At 39.1% G+C, this 16,797-nt stretch overlaps 2 protein-coding genes across 2 annotated transcripts; one reads left to right on the forward strand and one right to left on the reverse strand.

Annotated features, from left to right (window-relative positions):
* Positions 1–17: 17 nt before the first annotated feature.
* LOC128244416 (uncharacterized) lies at positions 18–1,116 on the reverse strand. The gene is made up of 2 exons (XM_052962426.1): positions 1,094–1,116; positions 18–498 (listed from the first exon to the last, which is right to left on the reverse strand). Exons 1-2 carry the CDS (start codon positions 1,114–1,116, stop codon positions 18–20), a joined length of 504 nt encoding a protein of 167 aa, XP_052818386.1.
* Positions 1,117–5,258: 4,142 nt separating this feature from the next.
* Positions 5,259–15,964, forward strand: LOC128242652 (steroid 17-alpha-hydroxylase/17,20 lyase-like). The gene is made up of 11 exons (XM_052959888.1): positions 5,259–5,460; positions 8,170–8,364; positions 8,713–8,790; positions 11,613–11,711; positions 12,157–12,250; positions 12,693–12,851; positions 13,665–13,882; positions 14,043–14,168; positions 14,347–14,451; positions 14,651–14,785; positions 15,062–15,964. Exons 2-11 carry the CDS (start codon positions 8,211–8,213, stop codon positions 15,406–15,408), a joined length of 1,515 nt encoding a protein of 504 aa, XP_052815848.1. The 5' UTR covers positions 5,259–5,460; positions 8,170–8,210; the 3' UTR covers positions 15,409–15,964.
* Positions 15,965–16,797: the final 833 nt, after the last annotated feature.

Consider the following 16,797-nt stretch of genomic DNA (forward strand, 5'->3'; position numbering starts at 1 on the left):
ATGGCTGTAGGAGGGGGTTAGGGGGGAAGGCTGATAGGTGGATTGCATGGCTGTAGGAGGGGGTTGGGGGTGCTGATAGGTGGATTGTGTGGCTGTAGGAGGGGGGTTGGGGGGAAGGCTGATAGGTGGATTGTATGGCTGTAGAAGGGGGTTGGGGAAAGGCTGATAGGTGGATTGTATGGCTGTAGGAGGGGGTTGGGGGAAGGCTGATAGGTGGATTGTGTGGCTGAAGGAGGGGGGTTGGGGGGAAGGCTGATAGGTGGATTGTATGGCTGTAGGAGGGGGTTGGGGGGAAGGCTGATAGATGGATTATGTGGCTGTAAGAGGGGGTTGGGGGAAGGCTGATTGGTGGATTGTATGGCTGTAGGAGGGGGTTGAGGGGGAAGGCTGATAGGCGGGTTGTATGGCTGAAGGAGGGGTTCGGGGGGAAGGCTGATAGGTGGATTGTATGGCTGTAGGAGGGGGCTAGGGGGGAAGGCTGATAGGTGGATTGTATGGCTGTAGGAGGGGTTGGGGGGAGGCTGAGAGGTGAATTGTATGGCTGTAGGAGGGGGTTAGGGGGGAAGGCTGATAGTAGGATTGTGTGGCTGAAGGAGAGGGTTAGGGAGGGGGGGGAAGGCTGATAGATGGATTGTATGGCTGTAGGAGGGGGTTGGGGGGGAGTTAATAAGTGGATTGTATGGCTGTAGGAGGGAGTTGGGAGGAAGGCTGATAGGTGGATTGTATGGCTGTAGGAGGGGGTTGGGGGGAAGGCTGATAGGTGGATTGTATGGCTGTAGGAGGGGGTTTGGGAACGGGAAGGCTGATAAGTGGTTTGTATGGCTGTAGGAGGGGGTTGGGGGGGAGGCTGATAGGTGGTTTATGGCTGAAGGAGGGGGTTGGGGGGGGAGAACCATGTAACCATGCCCCCCCCCCCGGTCCCGGAATAGCGAGGACTTTTATTTTCGGTCCAGCCAACCCCAGCTAAATTCCCCGCCCTGCGGAGATAATCTGGTGGTTAAGTCCCCACCAAATGCACCCGCACCCAAGGGACATTAGGTTAAGCCCTATCCACACTGTATTTTCCGGGAAGACCCGGCACTGCGGGGCCTACTGCAAGGCAAAAACATGGCCCATGTCGACGGCTATCCCCGGTATACCCCCGGATGTGGGAGCCGTGGTTACAATTGACTGGTGCATAATGATCCTTGTGATCCAATCTCATGCCAAGACGATTTCTGTTTTAACATTGCCAGGTTAGTTATTCTTAAGCATAAAAAAGCCTGCACAGTATTTGAGAAAGACTGTTGTGAGGTTAAATCTTCATTACTTCACTATTCCACAACATTGGGTGATAATGGAACTTTATTGAATATTTTGATTTTAATTTTGTTCCCTAAACGCCACAAGTCAACTGATTAATACAAATTAATTCAATTCTATCTCCACAATATTCGGCACTGCATTGTTCAATAAAACTCAAAAGTTACACTTGTAAATTATATAACCAAATACCTTTCCCTCAAATATTTCACAAATTTAAATTGATATATCAACAACAATGCATCACCAAACTGTATCTCTGACTGATTATTGATTTTCATTCTTGGCTAGAAAACAAAAAGTGAGCACAAAGCGTCTTCAGAAAAAGAACTTGTAAAGTATGCACCAGTCAATTGTAACCACGACCCCCCCCCCCGCAGGGAACAGCAGGTACTTTGACTTTCGGTCCAGCCAGTCCCCGGTAAAATCCCTGCCCTGCGGGAACGACTGCTGGTAAAATCCCGTGAATAACCCCGCAACCCGGGGATCTAAGGTAAGAGCAATTTCCTGATATAATTTGCGGAAAGACAAAACCACCGCAATCTCCCGGCATTGCGAGGACACTAGTTCTGGCTTCCATAACTTTAATGATGATATTTATTTTTTTATGTTTACAACACATTGAACAAGTCCAAAAAGGTAATAGATAATGTGTTCGCTGAAGTTCTTTAGCTACGAGGACACCTGAAAGGTTAAAACACAGCCCTTCCCCCATCCCCCCGGTATATCCCCAAGGGGCCGTGGTAACAATTGACTGGTGCATTATACGAGAGGAAATCAAAATTGAGCAGGCAAGATTGTTTTACCTACGGCGATGGTTTATCACAATGTCATTGAACAAAATGTACTTACACTGAGAGTGGCTCCAAGACTTTTCTATGCACATAGGTAAACAATCATCTTATTCATAAGCCAGATGCTGTGCACATATTCATATATTTGGCTTCATTTAGAATGAAACTTCATAAATAAGTATGCGCATATTTGATATTTTTTATCTCCATTTTGCAAAATTGAAATCACATGATTTTATCAAACGAACTTGTATTGCTTGAAAATTTACTTGTCAAATTAAAAATGCTACCCACGGTAAGATGAAAATAAATCCGTTTGATGGTGGTAATCATTCAATGGCGGCTTTATTGATAAGTTTCTTCAATAAAACACGTATGAAATTCACATCATCAGCATCCGGAAGTAGTGATAACATACATGTCTGAATCATTCGGCCGCTCTGATCAGAGTAAATGAGGTCAATACAGTAGACTGGTACCCTGATTTACTTTTCCTCATATAAAGTTATACAGGTACGCGGCATATGGGTTTTAGTTAACATTAATAGTATTTGAACAATAAATACCAAAAATCATGTTGTATTTGAAAAAGTGCTTAGTGCCATGCAATGATTAGTTAAAAAATAAACTTTGTATCGAAAAGAAAATATCACGGAAACATGCAAATTATGTCGAAAAAAAGAACAGGGACCGACTTTGGATTTTTTTTTATTAACAGTGGATATCGTTTTTATAAATAAATACCAACATTCTATACAAAGGATATTAACAATACTTTTTTAATCAAACTTTCCTGGTTGTTTCTACTTAGATCGCACACTTTAGTCGCTTTACGTATGAATTTAAAAGACATTTCGAATGCGCGATGGGCACCGCGGTTATCTGATACTGGTTTCTTTTCGGATAAAAGAGAAAGAGGGTACCAGTCTATCAATACAGAGCATTGAACGGGAAAATTTCGATGCGTACTTTTCCAATATGTTCATATTCTTATTGCATATAATCTGACCGTATGCAAGAACATTCATGTAGTTAACCCGATTAACTCACTCGCTACGTATGAATTTCTTGTGCTTCATTAAAAGAACATACGGTTAGCTTGAATTGTTAGGAGAACTATTTTATTGGATTTTTTCATTGTAATCAGTTCTGGTACTACTTTGATTATTCAAATTCGCTAACGGCAATCCAATCAAAATACAGCGTATGAATACATTACGTCAGTGAACCCCCAGATGCGGCTTGAGAATGCAGATATCGCGAGTATCGCTATGAACTAGGCCACAAGTGCCCTAGCCCAAAAATAGAATACAAAACCTAAAAACAAAAGCATCCAATGTACATATGTGTAACTCAATGTATGCATATTATATATAATTATGTTAGATACGTTTTCCCTGTTTATTGTGTTAACTTGTTCTATATTGCTCAATGTTAGAGCACCTTACACGTTGTAAATATATTTGCATATCTTCTGTATAGGAGGAAATAAAGATTTGATTGATTGATTGGTTGATGATTTTATATTACCTTATCTCTTTGACTTTAATTTACTTGATATTTTTTAACTTCATTTTTTTTAAATTTCCATTTTATAAAATCACAACATTTAAATGTTGTTTTATTGATCGATTTCGATCTATAACCCCGGTCAACCGAACTCTTTGTTTCTTAAAATGTCGATCTAAGTTGTTGATTATCAGAGTGTCGTTCTACAATCTACGATCCAGACCGAAGAAATTCGCATGTTGTTTTCTTTGGTCGATCTATGAGCTAATCATTTTCGATAGCTATAGGGTTTTCGATATACGACACAGGACGACAGAATTCGCATGTTGTTGTATTGTGTTGAACTATGAGGCAACACATCGTGGTGTATATTACATATTCGATAAACTATCTATGATCTAGGTCGACAATACGTGCCTGTTATTTTATTTTGTCGAGCTACGATCTATGACCCAGGTCAAGTAAATTTGATTTCCAATACATTGTCTATCTACGTTCGATCCAGGTCGATCAATTCATTTATTTTTTTCATTGATATACGATCTACGAGCTACGCGCAAACTTTACAAACCTCTTCCAAGATACATGTACTATAACGCTCTGCCACAAGGGCGAGACAGATCGTGATTAATTTCAGACTGCAGGGGCGGGTCCAGGATTTAGCGCTAGAGGGAGGTTAACTTTTACTGTTTTTTCTCGAACCTCATTCTTTCAACTCACGTACCCACTCTCCAAGCCTGAATACTAGGGGCGGTGCCCATGAATTGACGTGACTTAGTCGGGGGCGTAACTTAGGGGCGCAACCTTTCGACATGCGCCTTTCCCTCAACCAGAACTGAAATGAATATGGAATACAAAGTTTTTGTAAATCGGTTTGAGGTTTCTCCCCAAGGAAATTAAGTCGGAACAATTCGTACTCCCAAATGGTGCATTTTAGTGCATCTTAAATTACTCCTTTTCTCCGATATTGATATAAAAAGTTAAATTTAAGGGGCGGGGACGTCCTCCAACCCCCGTGTGCACATTCCAATTTCCAGATGATGATATGTCAAAAAATCATGATAAAAGCATTGAAAACAAGAATTACGGATGGTGAACTAAGTCGCAGTTTTGTGCTTTTAATTTGACAGTTTATTCTCGATCTTGAACTATATTATAAGAATGTGCTTGATTTTAGCCCTGTATATCACAGGTTGAATGGGAAGTGTGACGCTTCACTCAGCTTTCATCGATTGTGTATGATATTGCTTGGTTGTATTTCTTGTTTGTTAGGTATTTAGAAGTAATTGTTGTGAGAAGTTTCACTGCATTCGGAGCTCCTCGGCCATTTTATCGAAAACAACCTCGGATGTATTTGGACGGTTTACATACTCAAAAAGTGGTACGTTTAATTCCGCTGCAAGTAGATCGCGTAGTAATTTTATTTAGCAGATAAACTTTGTGACTTAACTCTTGGGATTCTTTATTATGCTTGCAATAATACAATTCAATGGCAATCAATTTAAACTTAGATCAATATATACAACTCTAAAACACTACATTTAATTAATGATATATTCGAAATTTTACGAACTACTTCAACTGATGTACCTGCATACATCCGAGGTTGTTTTTGAAAAAAATGGCCGAGGAGTTCCGAATGGTTTCACTGTGGATTTATTCTTTTGACCGAAGCATTGCACCGGGAATATCTCGCTGCATTTGTTTACATTCTTTTCAATATTGACTAGGTCATGAGCGACTGGTGGTATGCTGATGCGATCGTTCTAATTCAACGGTCGATTCATACATAAACACACGAGTAAACATTTCTTTGGGATTCAAATTGGGATAATCGTGTGCATACATTGTAGAGGTATGTTTATACATAATCTAACCGTTTCTGTACAGAATTCGCTGCAGAATATTATAAGAGAACAATCATCAGGTATAGTAAATACTAATTTCAGGTCTAGATAATTTGTATGATTGTTGATTTGGCAAAAAAAGAATCCGTATTAATAATAGAGTCAGTTGTAAATAGATTGGTTATTAAGAGTATGAAAATAGGTCACCAGCTATTTAAACGCATATATACTATCAATAAAGTTTTGAACGTTCATTATTAATTGTGACCTTTGCTGTAGACAGCTAATTTAGACCTGTTATGTTTAATATTGCGTGGGTTAGTGAATGAATGGAGGCACATTTAAATTAATTAATTAATAAAATAAGTAAGTAAGTAAATTGTTTATTATTGTGACATGTGCAATTCAAACAGAGTAATAATAACATATATACAAACGTTTGCACCCGACCCGTTGGGTCTATAGGTCACCATATCTAAAGTGCAGTGTAAGTATAAACATAAGTTATATAACATAAATTGACTAGTATCATAACATAGTTGGTATTACAGATACAATGTGAGTTCCAGGAGCGATAGATAAATGATCAAATATCACATTAAGAGTTCATAATAGTTCGTCTTTTCAGGTAGGCTTTTACAATATATTTGGATAATTTCCGAGGGTATGAGGACATTAGAATAGATAATTTACTGTTTATATCATAGACTAAATAACGTCATAAAACGAGGCGATAATGACTTATATGTTTGTGTTGATACGTGTTGTTACATGTTTTATATGTAAGATGTATACAGCCTCATTTGCTATAAATGAAGGTTATCATAAAAACTGCCCAATAAGTGAACTATTTAAAACTTAAATAGCCTTGCATCATATGTAAAACACTGCACTCTTTGTTTGTTTTTCGCACCGTATGTAGTATTCATCATCATCATCATCATCGTCATTGTCATTGGCATCGTCGTCGTCAGAATGAAGCAGCTGTAGCAATCAAATTATCATCAGATTCATCAGCAACAGTATTATCATCATCATCATCATCTTCATCATCATCACCATCACCATCATCATCATTGTTGTAATATGATATCGGCTACCTGCGAGTGGCCAAGCTTATCAGCAGTCTGTAGTTAGATAGCGTCGAATAAACATCGTAAATTACATAGCAGTCTTTATCTATTATCTCAATAGTTAATAAATAATCCGACAATCATCATCATTATCATCATCATCATCATCATTATTATTTGAACCACCACCATCCGAGTCGTCGTCGCCGCGACCCATGCTGCCGCCGTCGTCGAAGTCATCATCATCACCATCGTCGTCGTCGGCGTCGTCGTCGTCGTCGTCATCATCATCATCATCATCATCATCATCATCATCATTTCATTTCAGGCTAATACTTGAAACATTATCTATTTAAAGTTAATAAAATAATAGTTGGGAGTTAATGGAAAAAAGTAAGTGGAGATAAAATGCAACAAAAGGTTTTCTTGTAAACAATATTAATTTGAAGTAAATCAAGAATTATAGAGAGGTTTCTTTGCAAGAACGGGTCAAAAAGTATGTTTTGCAGTGCCCTATTACACATTGTCATCTAGTTATATCCCAAGTTTCATTAAATCAATTTCAAACGTTTCCGAGTTAAGCTTTGACAACATATGTTTAAATAAAATCAAAGTATGAACGAGTCAACTTAAAAAAGTACGCATGTGATACAATTCCTACACAAATCTATCAATATGCAAAGTTTAATTCATTAATTTCCAAGACATGCGATGTACAAACCCCTTTAAAGCAATTAAAAGTACAAAATGATTAAGGATTATAATCCATGTATGTGTACAATTTCAAATTACCAACAGCAACACCACCACCACCACTACCAACAACAACCACAACAACAACACGCAGCCTTGACACAGGACTATACATGTTTTAGGCCTTTATTCGAATAGACAACAGATGTAATGCAAACTACACTTTCACGCTATATCCCTGTACAGTATATTTTAAGAAAAAAACACAACAAAGGGCAATAACTTCGTGAATGATACACCAATCAAACTCAGCTCCCGACATGCATCGCTATGCTTAAGCTTATTCAGTCATTTTGAAGTTTTATTCAGATCTGGCTAAGAATTTTGTCAAATGAAGCGTGCGCAAAGATCATATGGCCATTACTCTGTGAACGATAGACCGAGCGAACCCTGCCAATGGCATGCACTTCTTGTCTTCAAATTTAGAACTTCAGTAAAGTTTCAGCCAGACTCAGCCACTAAGGGTTTTGGAGATGACTCGTGCACAATAATCTTTATGTACGAAAACATTTCTATGGGCCAAAACAAATACCCTCAGCGAACTCTGCCAACGATTTATATCAAACAATTTTGCGGAGTTCAATCCAAACCCGGAACGGATTTTTAGATGGTGTGCACAAGATTAAGTTTTGCAGAAAGTCATACGGACAAGCTGAATCCAGTATACCCACACGAGGTATGTCCCACCTTGAGATGAAATTCCAAAAGACAACAATTCAAAGTGTTCCATTTTAAAATTTTACCTCCAATGCAGCATTTGTAATTGCATAAACGATACATTGCACAAACAATTTCACATAATACGTATGGAGCAAGACTGATGTTTAAAAGTGGTTCACATGTGACGCATTATATGATTAATGGTGCAATCTTACATGTGTATTTTAACAGGGTGAATACACAGCGTTTGTGGCATAGCGGCAAGACTAACTATGGCGATGGAGGCGTACCTGCCATCCTCTCCCATCTCGACGGGTCTGGTTGCCCTGGTAGCGGGCCTATTTTCATTCTGGCTGTTCAGGCGCATGCGCTACAACTACCCGCCTCGCCCAGGTATCGCACTCCCTCTGCTGGGACATGCTTACAGTAAGGAAACCCCATTGTAATATCATGTTCAATCCATTTTGATTAACTTGTTACATCGGTTGCCATGCGATTAAAGCCACATGCTGCGTGTTCTCATGTCTCATAAAAGTTTATTTCACATGAAAAAACAATTCCGTCATCTTGTGCGTACTGTCGTATGAATGGCATGCTAATTTTGCTCCGACCGATCGGTAGATCCACACTTTTAATATCTGCAAGTAGTTATAATTGAGTATAGAAGTTTTATTTTTTTATCATCAATACACATTTAGGTATAGTTTCTGACCACATCCCTTACCCACCTATCGAATGTGTATTCCTCTCACTCAATACGACTCTTTGTTTCAGAAATAACGTTTAATGACCTTTACTTGCAAGCGTTTGAATGGTCGAAGGTGTACGGGCCAGTTTTGACCGTCCATCTTGGTGAGTGAATATCTAACATTACAAACACGGCTCTTCTGTTTGATTTATTTATTCTAATTCATACAATGTACTTATATAACCCATGTGTTGTCATGTAAAAAGTATTTATACCGTCAAAACTGATCCGATCTTTAAGATCTAGGGATATGATTAAGAACACTCAAGTCTGAGTTCAAATTTAAATGGCAAAATTGCAAATGTTCATTTCATTGTTACAATCCTTCGAGTTGACGTTTTAAAATTGTATTTCCTAAATTTTAAAACCATCTGAAGTTGTACATGTTTTTCATTTATTTCTGTAAAACTAACGGAATAAATATGACACTAGTTATCTTAAAGAAAGTGTGTCTGTACTAAACATAAAGTTGTTCTTAATCATGGACCGAGGCCCTTCACATAACGAGCTCTAACTAAAGAAAGTCGATTTTGGCGGAATGTTTACTGCTATTAGAATAATAACATGTATAGTCGTCTCTATTTCTCTGCGCTCCACTTGTCGGTGTTCCGTTCCTTTATAATGAAATGCCCCCTGTACTTAATTGATATATAATAACAGAGTGATGAAGTATGTTCCCCTTGCTGGTTCCTGTAATTCTGTGGGATAATTGATCTATAATTACAGAATGAGTGTGTTCCCCTTGCTGGTGCCTGTACTTCTGTGGGATAATTGATCTATAATTACAGAATGAGTGTGTTCCCCTTGCTGGTCCCTGTACTTCTGTGGGATAATTGATCTATAATTACAGAATGAGTGTGTTCCCCTTGCAGGTCCCTGTACTTCTGTGGGATAATTGATCTATAATTACAGAATGAGTGTGTTCCCCTTGCAGGTCCCTGTACTTCTGTGGGATAATTGATCTATAATTACAGAATGAGTGTGTTCCCCTTGCAGGTCCCTATACCTATGTGGGATAGTTGATCTATAATTACAGAATGAGTGTGTTCCCGTTGCCGGTCCCTGTACTTCTGTGGGATAATTGATCTATAATTACAGAATGAGTGTGTTCCCGTTGCCGGTCCCTGTACTTCTGTGGGATAATTGATCTATAATTACAGAATGAGTGTGTTCCCCTTGCAGGTCCCTGTACTTCTGTGGGATAATTGATCTATAATTACAGAATGAGTGTGTTCCCCTTGCAGGTCCCTGTACTTCTGTGGGATAATTGATCTATAATTACAGAATGAGTGTGTTCCCCTTGCAGGTCCCTGTACTTCTGTGGGATAATTGATCTATAATTACAGAATGAGTGTGTTCCCCTTGCAGGTCCCTATACCTATGTGGGATAGTTGATCTATAATTACAGAATGAGTGTGTTCCCGTTGCCGGTCCCTGTACTTCTGTGGGATAATTGATCTATAATTACAGAATGAGTGTGTTCCCCTTGCAGGTCCCTATACCTATGTGGGATAGTTGATCTATAATTACAGAATGAGTGTGTTCCCGTTGCCGGTCCCTGTACTTCTGTGGGATAATTGATCTATAATTACAGAATGAGTGTGTTCCCGTTGCCGGTCCCTGTACTTCTGTGGGATAATTGATCTATAATTACAGAATGAGTGTGTTTCCCTTGCAGGTCCCTGTACTTCTGTGGGATAATTGATCTATAATTACAGAATGAGTGTGTTCCCCTTGCAGGTCCCTGTACTTCTGTGGGATAATTGATCTATAATTACAGAATGAGTGTGTTCCCCTTGCTGGTCCCTGTACTTCTGTGGGATAATTGATCTATAATTACAGAATGAGTGTGTTCCCGTTGCCGGTCCCTGTACTTCTGTGGGATAATTGATCTATAATTACAGAATGAGTGTGTTCCCCTTGCAGGTCCCTGTACTTCTGTGGGATAATTGATCTATAATTACAGAATGAGTGTGTTCCCCTTGCAGGTCCCTGTACTTCTGTGGGATAATTGATCTATAATTACAGAATGAGTGTGTTCCCCTTGCAGGTCCCTGTACTTCTGTGGGATAATTGATCTATAATTACAGAATGAGTGTGTTCCCCTTGCAGGTCCCTATACCTATGTGGGATAGTTGATCTATAATTACAGAATGAGTGTGTTCCCGTTGCCGGTGCCTGTACTTCTGTGGGATAATTGATCTATAATTACAGAATGAGTGTGTTCCCCTTGCAGGTCCCTATACCTCTGTGGGATAGTTGATCTATAATTACAGAATGAGTGTGTTCCCGTTGCCGGTCCCTGTACTTCTGTGGGATAATTGATCTATAATTACAGAATGAGTGTGTTCCCGTTGCCGGTCCCTGTACTTCTGTGGGATAATTGATCTATAATTACAGAATGAGTGTGTTTCCCTTGCAGGTCCCTGTACTTCTGTGGGATAATTGATCTATAATTACAGAATGAGTGTGTTCCCCTTGCAGGTCCCTGTACTTCTGTGGGATAATTGATCTATAATTACAGAATGAGTGTGTTCCCCTTGCTGGTCCCTGTACTTCTGTGGGATAATTGATCTATAATTACAGAATGAGTGTGTTCCCGTTGCCGGTCCCTGTACTTCTGTTGGATAATTGATCTATAATTACAGAATGAGTGTGTTCCCCTTGCAGGTCCCTGTACTTCTGTGGGATAATTGATCTATAATTACAGAATGAGTGTGTTCCCCTTGCAGGTCCCTGTACATCTGTGGGATAATTGATCTATAATTACAGAATGAGTGTGTTCCCCTTGCAGGTCCCTGTACTTCTGTGGGATAATTGATCTTTAATAACTGAATGATATAGTCTGTTCCCCTTGCAGGACCATGTAGTTTTTTGGGATAATTGATATATAATTATCAAATGATAAAGTGTGTTCCACTTGCAGGTCCAATGAAGATGGTTGTGGTGAACAAGATAGACGAGGCGCTAGAAGTTCTCGTGAAAAAGTCCACAGACTTTGCCAACAGGCTTATCACACCCTCAGGTAACGCACGATGCCACTGATGCGCGTGCACAAAGGAATAAATATATTTAAATAATTCAAAATGAAAATTCTAGCGCCTGACATTATACATGTTCAAAATTTGAGTTTTAAAGATAATTTACAGAAGATAAAAAATACTATTTGCGAGCTCGCGTCCGACCGACCGTACTGCTTGAACACTCTTATAATAGAAGAAAACTGAGGAAAGGGGTTCCATATAAGCCTTTGGGCTTTCTCCTCTATCCTTTACTGGTAAAAGTTGTGTGTATATATATATTCAGTTCAGTCTACCTTTGGTTAAACAGTATTTATTTTGCTTACATATACATGTATATATTATACTGTTTTAACCAAAAGTTACCTGATTTTAATCGTCAATAACTCTTACACATGTGCAGAAAATATAAATACAAGTGTTATCAATTTCCTTACTTGCTTGCTCCAGTCGAGATGTTCACGGACGGAGGTCGGGACATCGTTTTCAGCAATTACTCGCCAACCTGGAAACTACACAGGAAACTATCCTCAAAGGCCCTTAGGTATAAACATGGAATGGTTGTCATCCTATGTTTATTCTTTATGTTATTATAATACAATTGAAAAAGTGGACGAGCTCATTAGTAAAAATGAGTCATTTTCAATATTTTCTTTTGTTTTATTTTAAAAGAGTTTTGATATTCAGACCTATGGTTATTATGTACAGTGTTTATTCCTGTCTAGTTGCCTTACACAGCAGGATCTTCGGGCATCGCGTTTGCAGAAGTCCATTCTTAAGTTACGGGATGCTAGTTGTAATGAACATTAAAATGAATGAATTATTTCGTCAAAAAATTATTGCACATTGTCTGATCCAATGGATTTTCTCTGACCGTAACTCGAGTTATCCGGCGGATCGAGGTTTCATTTCTTACTATATGTATGTTGACTAGTAAAGGAAAATTAAGAGCACGTGTATTCTTAACCCCCACATACATACCACAGACACTACATGCAGGGACCGGCCCTTGAACAACGTGTGCATGCGGCCTTGGAGACGGCATTGGCGGAGATGGACGGGCACGCGGACTCGCCCTTTGACCCTATCGAACACATCAACTTTATAGTGGGCAATATCCTCACCGGCTTATGCTTCGGAGGATCGTAAGTCGAGATTCTGCCTTTTGCCCTTGTCTTTGTAGTAAAAGAGCAATTTGACTCAAATCGGCATTTCACAATACTAATTAACTATAGTGGCTATTTGGAATACTTAGTCACAACATACTGAGCTGAAATGCCAGTAAAGAGTGTAACAGTGGAATGATAAAGGTTCCCTCGCGCATAGGGGTGATACTCCGGTCATTGGCGGCCCCAAATCTGGGAAATGACTACCTAAAGGGTACATACTGTCACGACATGTTCGGATCGTACAAAGGAACGTTTTTTTGGTAGTTTCTAGGAAATCGTTATTTTCTTTATCATTTCATCACTATCGTGATTTGTTGCCGTTGACGTCTTCGTAGCCGCCGCCGACTTTTACCTATCAGATTATTTTTTTTATTTCTTTACAATGCTATTAATTTCCAGCGACAATTGTTACAAAAATCTAGTTGGCGTGTAAAATTTATTGTTCAAGTTACTGATAATGATGATGATGATGATGATATCTGTCGAATTTTGATATAAAATACCAAAATTGGTAGGATAATGGGTGTTTTGATAGTAACTGCCAAAAGTTGATCGAGGTTGATTTAGGGGACAAAACATCTTGACGCTACCAAAAATAAGCCTTCACACAGGTGCCGGACAGAAGAACCGACTTCCCGACGGATACCCATGTTACACTATAGCGGTTTGCGTCACTGAATAAGAAGTATAAACGAAATAAAGTACCAGTGGTGACGATCACTAACGTGAATAGGGCAAGGAAAATAAAACAATTTGTTGATACGCTCAAATACATAAACTTTTCACCAGATACGTTTTTGAGGACAAGGAAGTAAACTTCATCCTAGAGCAAGAGGACCTTCTGCTCTCGGACGGGCTGGCTTCAGGGACCCTGGAAGACTTTCTCCCACCCATCAGGCACGTTTACAAGTCACAGGGATTCCGAAGACTAGAGGAGTTCTACAAGGACATAATAGAGGACTTCATTGGAAAAAAATACTATGAGGAAAAGAAGACATTTAAACGAGGTAGGCCGTTATTTGTGACTTAGTAACAATAATGAATATGATGCTTAAAATTGTCTGTGATAGAGCAGTATTGCCAAACTCGGAAATCAGTAGAATAACAATAAGTGAAATGTTGTTTATCCAGTGTCAATGTGTAATACCCCTTTGTTCCCTCCCCCAGACGAGTTGCGTCACCTCGTGGACCACCTTATTCTTGCTCGTATGGAGGCTGAGGAATCTGAAGGGGATGGCCTTGTCGCCCTGACAGACACACGCATCATCCAGACACTTTCGGATATATTCTTTGGTAAGAAGACGGTGTGTTAACAATTGATTGATGGTTGTGTGGCTATCTTTTGTTAGAGCAACATTTTTAAAATCGCCAATAAACGACCCATACCGAAAAACGCAACTTTTGGCTTTATTCTACTTCTCCATATGTAAATCTTTAAATCCTATTTCATGTCTCTTACCTGTCCTTACAGCGGGTGTGGACACGTCCCGAATGACACTGCGGTTTGCGCTGCTACATATGGCCGCCTACCCGGACATACAAGCGAAAGCCTATGAGGAAATTGACAGAGTCGTGGGTAAGCGGGATGGAATATGCAACAGCAGGAGATTATAAGCAACGCATTTAAAGTAACAGACATGCAAAGGATGATAGAAGCTGTGTTTTTGATGTATACGCGATAAAAGAACCACTAAGTTACATGTTCAGCTATGTTTATATCAGTTTCGGTAATTTGATAGCTTAAGTTCATGAATCAGGGTATGTTTCACCCATAGGCCGTGGTCGTCTGCCAGGGTTGAGCGACCGACCAGATCTAGCGTACACTGAGGCCGTGCTGCATGAGAGTATGCGCATCGCCACCGTGCTCCCCAGCGGCGTTTGGCACGAAACGCTTTGTGACACATCCATAGGTAAGTATTCAATGGACATGCTGAGAAGTGTAACGGAGGAGTGCTGCGAAACCCCTGATCTCAAAATATATTTATTTAAAACACCTTATTCATAGATGATAAGTTTATCGTAAAGTCATAACGGACACAATTTCTCGTTATGTTATTCCGTATATGAATAAAGGCATGTGTCTCAGAATGTTAAATCAACCTTATGCTTAGACAGTTAAAAGTACTCATGGCATGAGGGTTCCTTTTAAAATAATTGTTATTTGACGGTTAACCCATCTTTTACAGGAAGTTACAAAATCCCTAAAGGCACGCCGGTGATGATTAACCACTGGGCCTTGCACCACGACCCGGATGCCTGGGACGAGGTTGAGAAGTTTAAACCCGAGCGCTACCTCGACGAGCACGGGAAGCTCGGACCAAAACCCAAGAGCTGGCTCCCCTTTGGAGCAGGCAAACGAGTGTGCCTGGGCGAGTTCGTTGCGAAACCGGAGTTGCACCTGATCTTCGCCAGCTTACTACAGCGTTATCGGTGGTCGCCAGAGGCAGGACGCGTTGTGGACATCTCTCCTGAGAGAAGTCTGCTGTCAAACATTCCAAAGTCACAGAAACTTCTCATGGAAAGACGGATATAGATCTGTATGTGAAGGATGTGACATGAATTGCAATCTGTTGTTTTTTGTTTGTTTTTGTGAGGCAAGAATAGTATGGCAGTATTCTAGAATTTAATTTGAAGTAAATCAATCGGTCGTTATTTAAATGCGGGGATTAAGAAATCATTCAATCTGGTGGTTAAATAATTAAATTGAGTTACAGATTGAAATCCGTGTCTGTCAGAACAATCGATAACATTATTTATCAAATTTGTAAGATGCAGAAACGTGAATGAAATAATTTTCTCTCTCGCTTTTCGATGAAATATGGAGTTTTATCAGTGAAATTACAACAGTTAAAAATGATATTTTTCACTTCATAATACGGAGTGAAAGTATTGACTTTCAGAAACATTTTATTGAATTGCCATGTTTTTTAAAAATGTTTTTTTTTATATTAACGAAGATTAGACAAAAGTGCATTTTAATATCCGGCATCAAGACTGCTTTGTATTGTTTTCTGCAAAAATGAAAATACACTGACAGGCATATTAACTTTGTTTTGTATAATTTGATACATTTGGATAACGGATTTGAAATTACCGCTTAATAAAGTTCTTTATTATTGTAAACTGTAAATTCTCTTATATATATATATATATATATATAAAAGAAGTCTTCGAACTAAACTGTAGACATGATAAAATAACACTCTTTAAAAAAAAATTGAGATGGATCTCAAAGTATTCTTTCGGTATAACGATTATTACAAGTAAAGTTGACAGGGTGTTTAAGAATCCGTTAGAGCTCATTTTTGGCAATCTACAGAAAAAGAGTGGGTAGCCCTTTCGCGTTTTTTTGTAGATCATCAAAATTGGACTCTGAACTTATTTGGTGTTTGCTGGTGCACTTGTCAGAATCGATATATGTGAAGTCAAAGAACAGAATATTTCAAAAATCTTCAACAGTCAGTGGCCCATACAAAAATGCAAACACCAGGTACATGCTGCCTTTTACTAGTGACACTAGACTAACAACTAAGCAAAAACATACAAGCCTAGTCCTTTTTAAGATAAAATCACGTTCAGATTGTATAATAAAAAGAAGTTATGACGTCATTGCTTCTTTCATTATTGCTCTTCGATTAGATAAGCGGACGTCATATAACCAATGATAAACGTAAATAATTTAAGCTATTCTTTTTATAACATAACTTACGGTGCATGAGTGATATAACCCCATGCAATAATTTTATATAACTAGTGTAATGACTATGCAAATTAGGTAACCACACCACGGATAAATATATTAACAGGGGCGTAGCTTCCTATAGGCCGTGTAGGCCGCGGCCTACACATTTTTCAGAAAAAACGAAAATATAAAAATGCCAAATCTGCAATAAAAACTGAAGGCATAGGAGGGTGAGGGACT

Source organism: Mya arenaria, chromosome 8, assembly GCF_026914265.1.
Source record: "Mya arenaria isolate MELC-2E11 chromosome 8, ASM2691426v1".
NCBI lineage: Eukaryota > Metazoa > Mollusca > Bivalvia > Myida > Myidae > Mya > Mya arenaria.

What these genes read in the sequence shown, in the direction of transcription:
- LOC128242652 (XM_052959888.1), top strand. Translation starts at nt 8,211, where the DNA reads ATGGCGATGGAGGCGTACCTGCCATCCTCTCCCATCTCGACGGGTCTG. An exon ending in AGTTTTGACCGTCCATCTTG is followed by an intron (nt 8,791 to 11,612) that starts GTGAGTGAATAT and finishes TTCCACTTGCAG; the next exon opens with GTCCAATGAAGATGGTTGTG. An exon ending in GCTTTGTGACACATCCATAG is followed by an intron (nt 14,786 to 15,061) that starts GTAAGTATTCAA and finishes CATCTTTTACAG; the next exon opens with GAAGTTACAAAATCCCTAAA.
- LOC128244416 (XM_052962426.1), bottom strand. Translation starts at nt 1,116, where the DNA reads ATGGGCCATGTTTTTGCCTTGCA. An exon ending in GGCCATGTTTTTGCCTTGCA is followed by an intron (nt 499 to 1,093) that starts GTAGGCCCCGCA and finishes CCCCTCCTACAG; the next exon opens with CCATACAATCCACCTATCAG.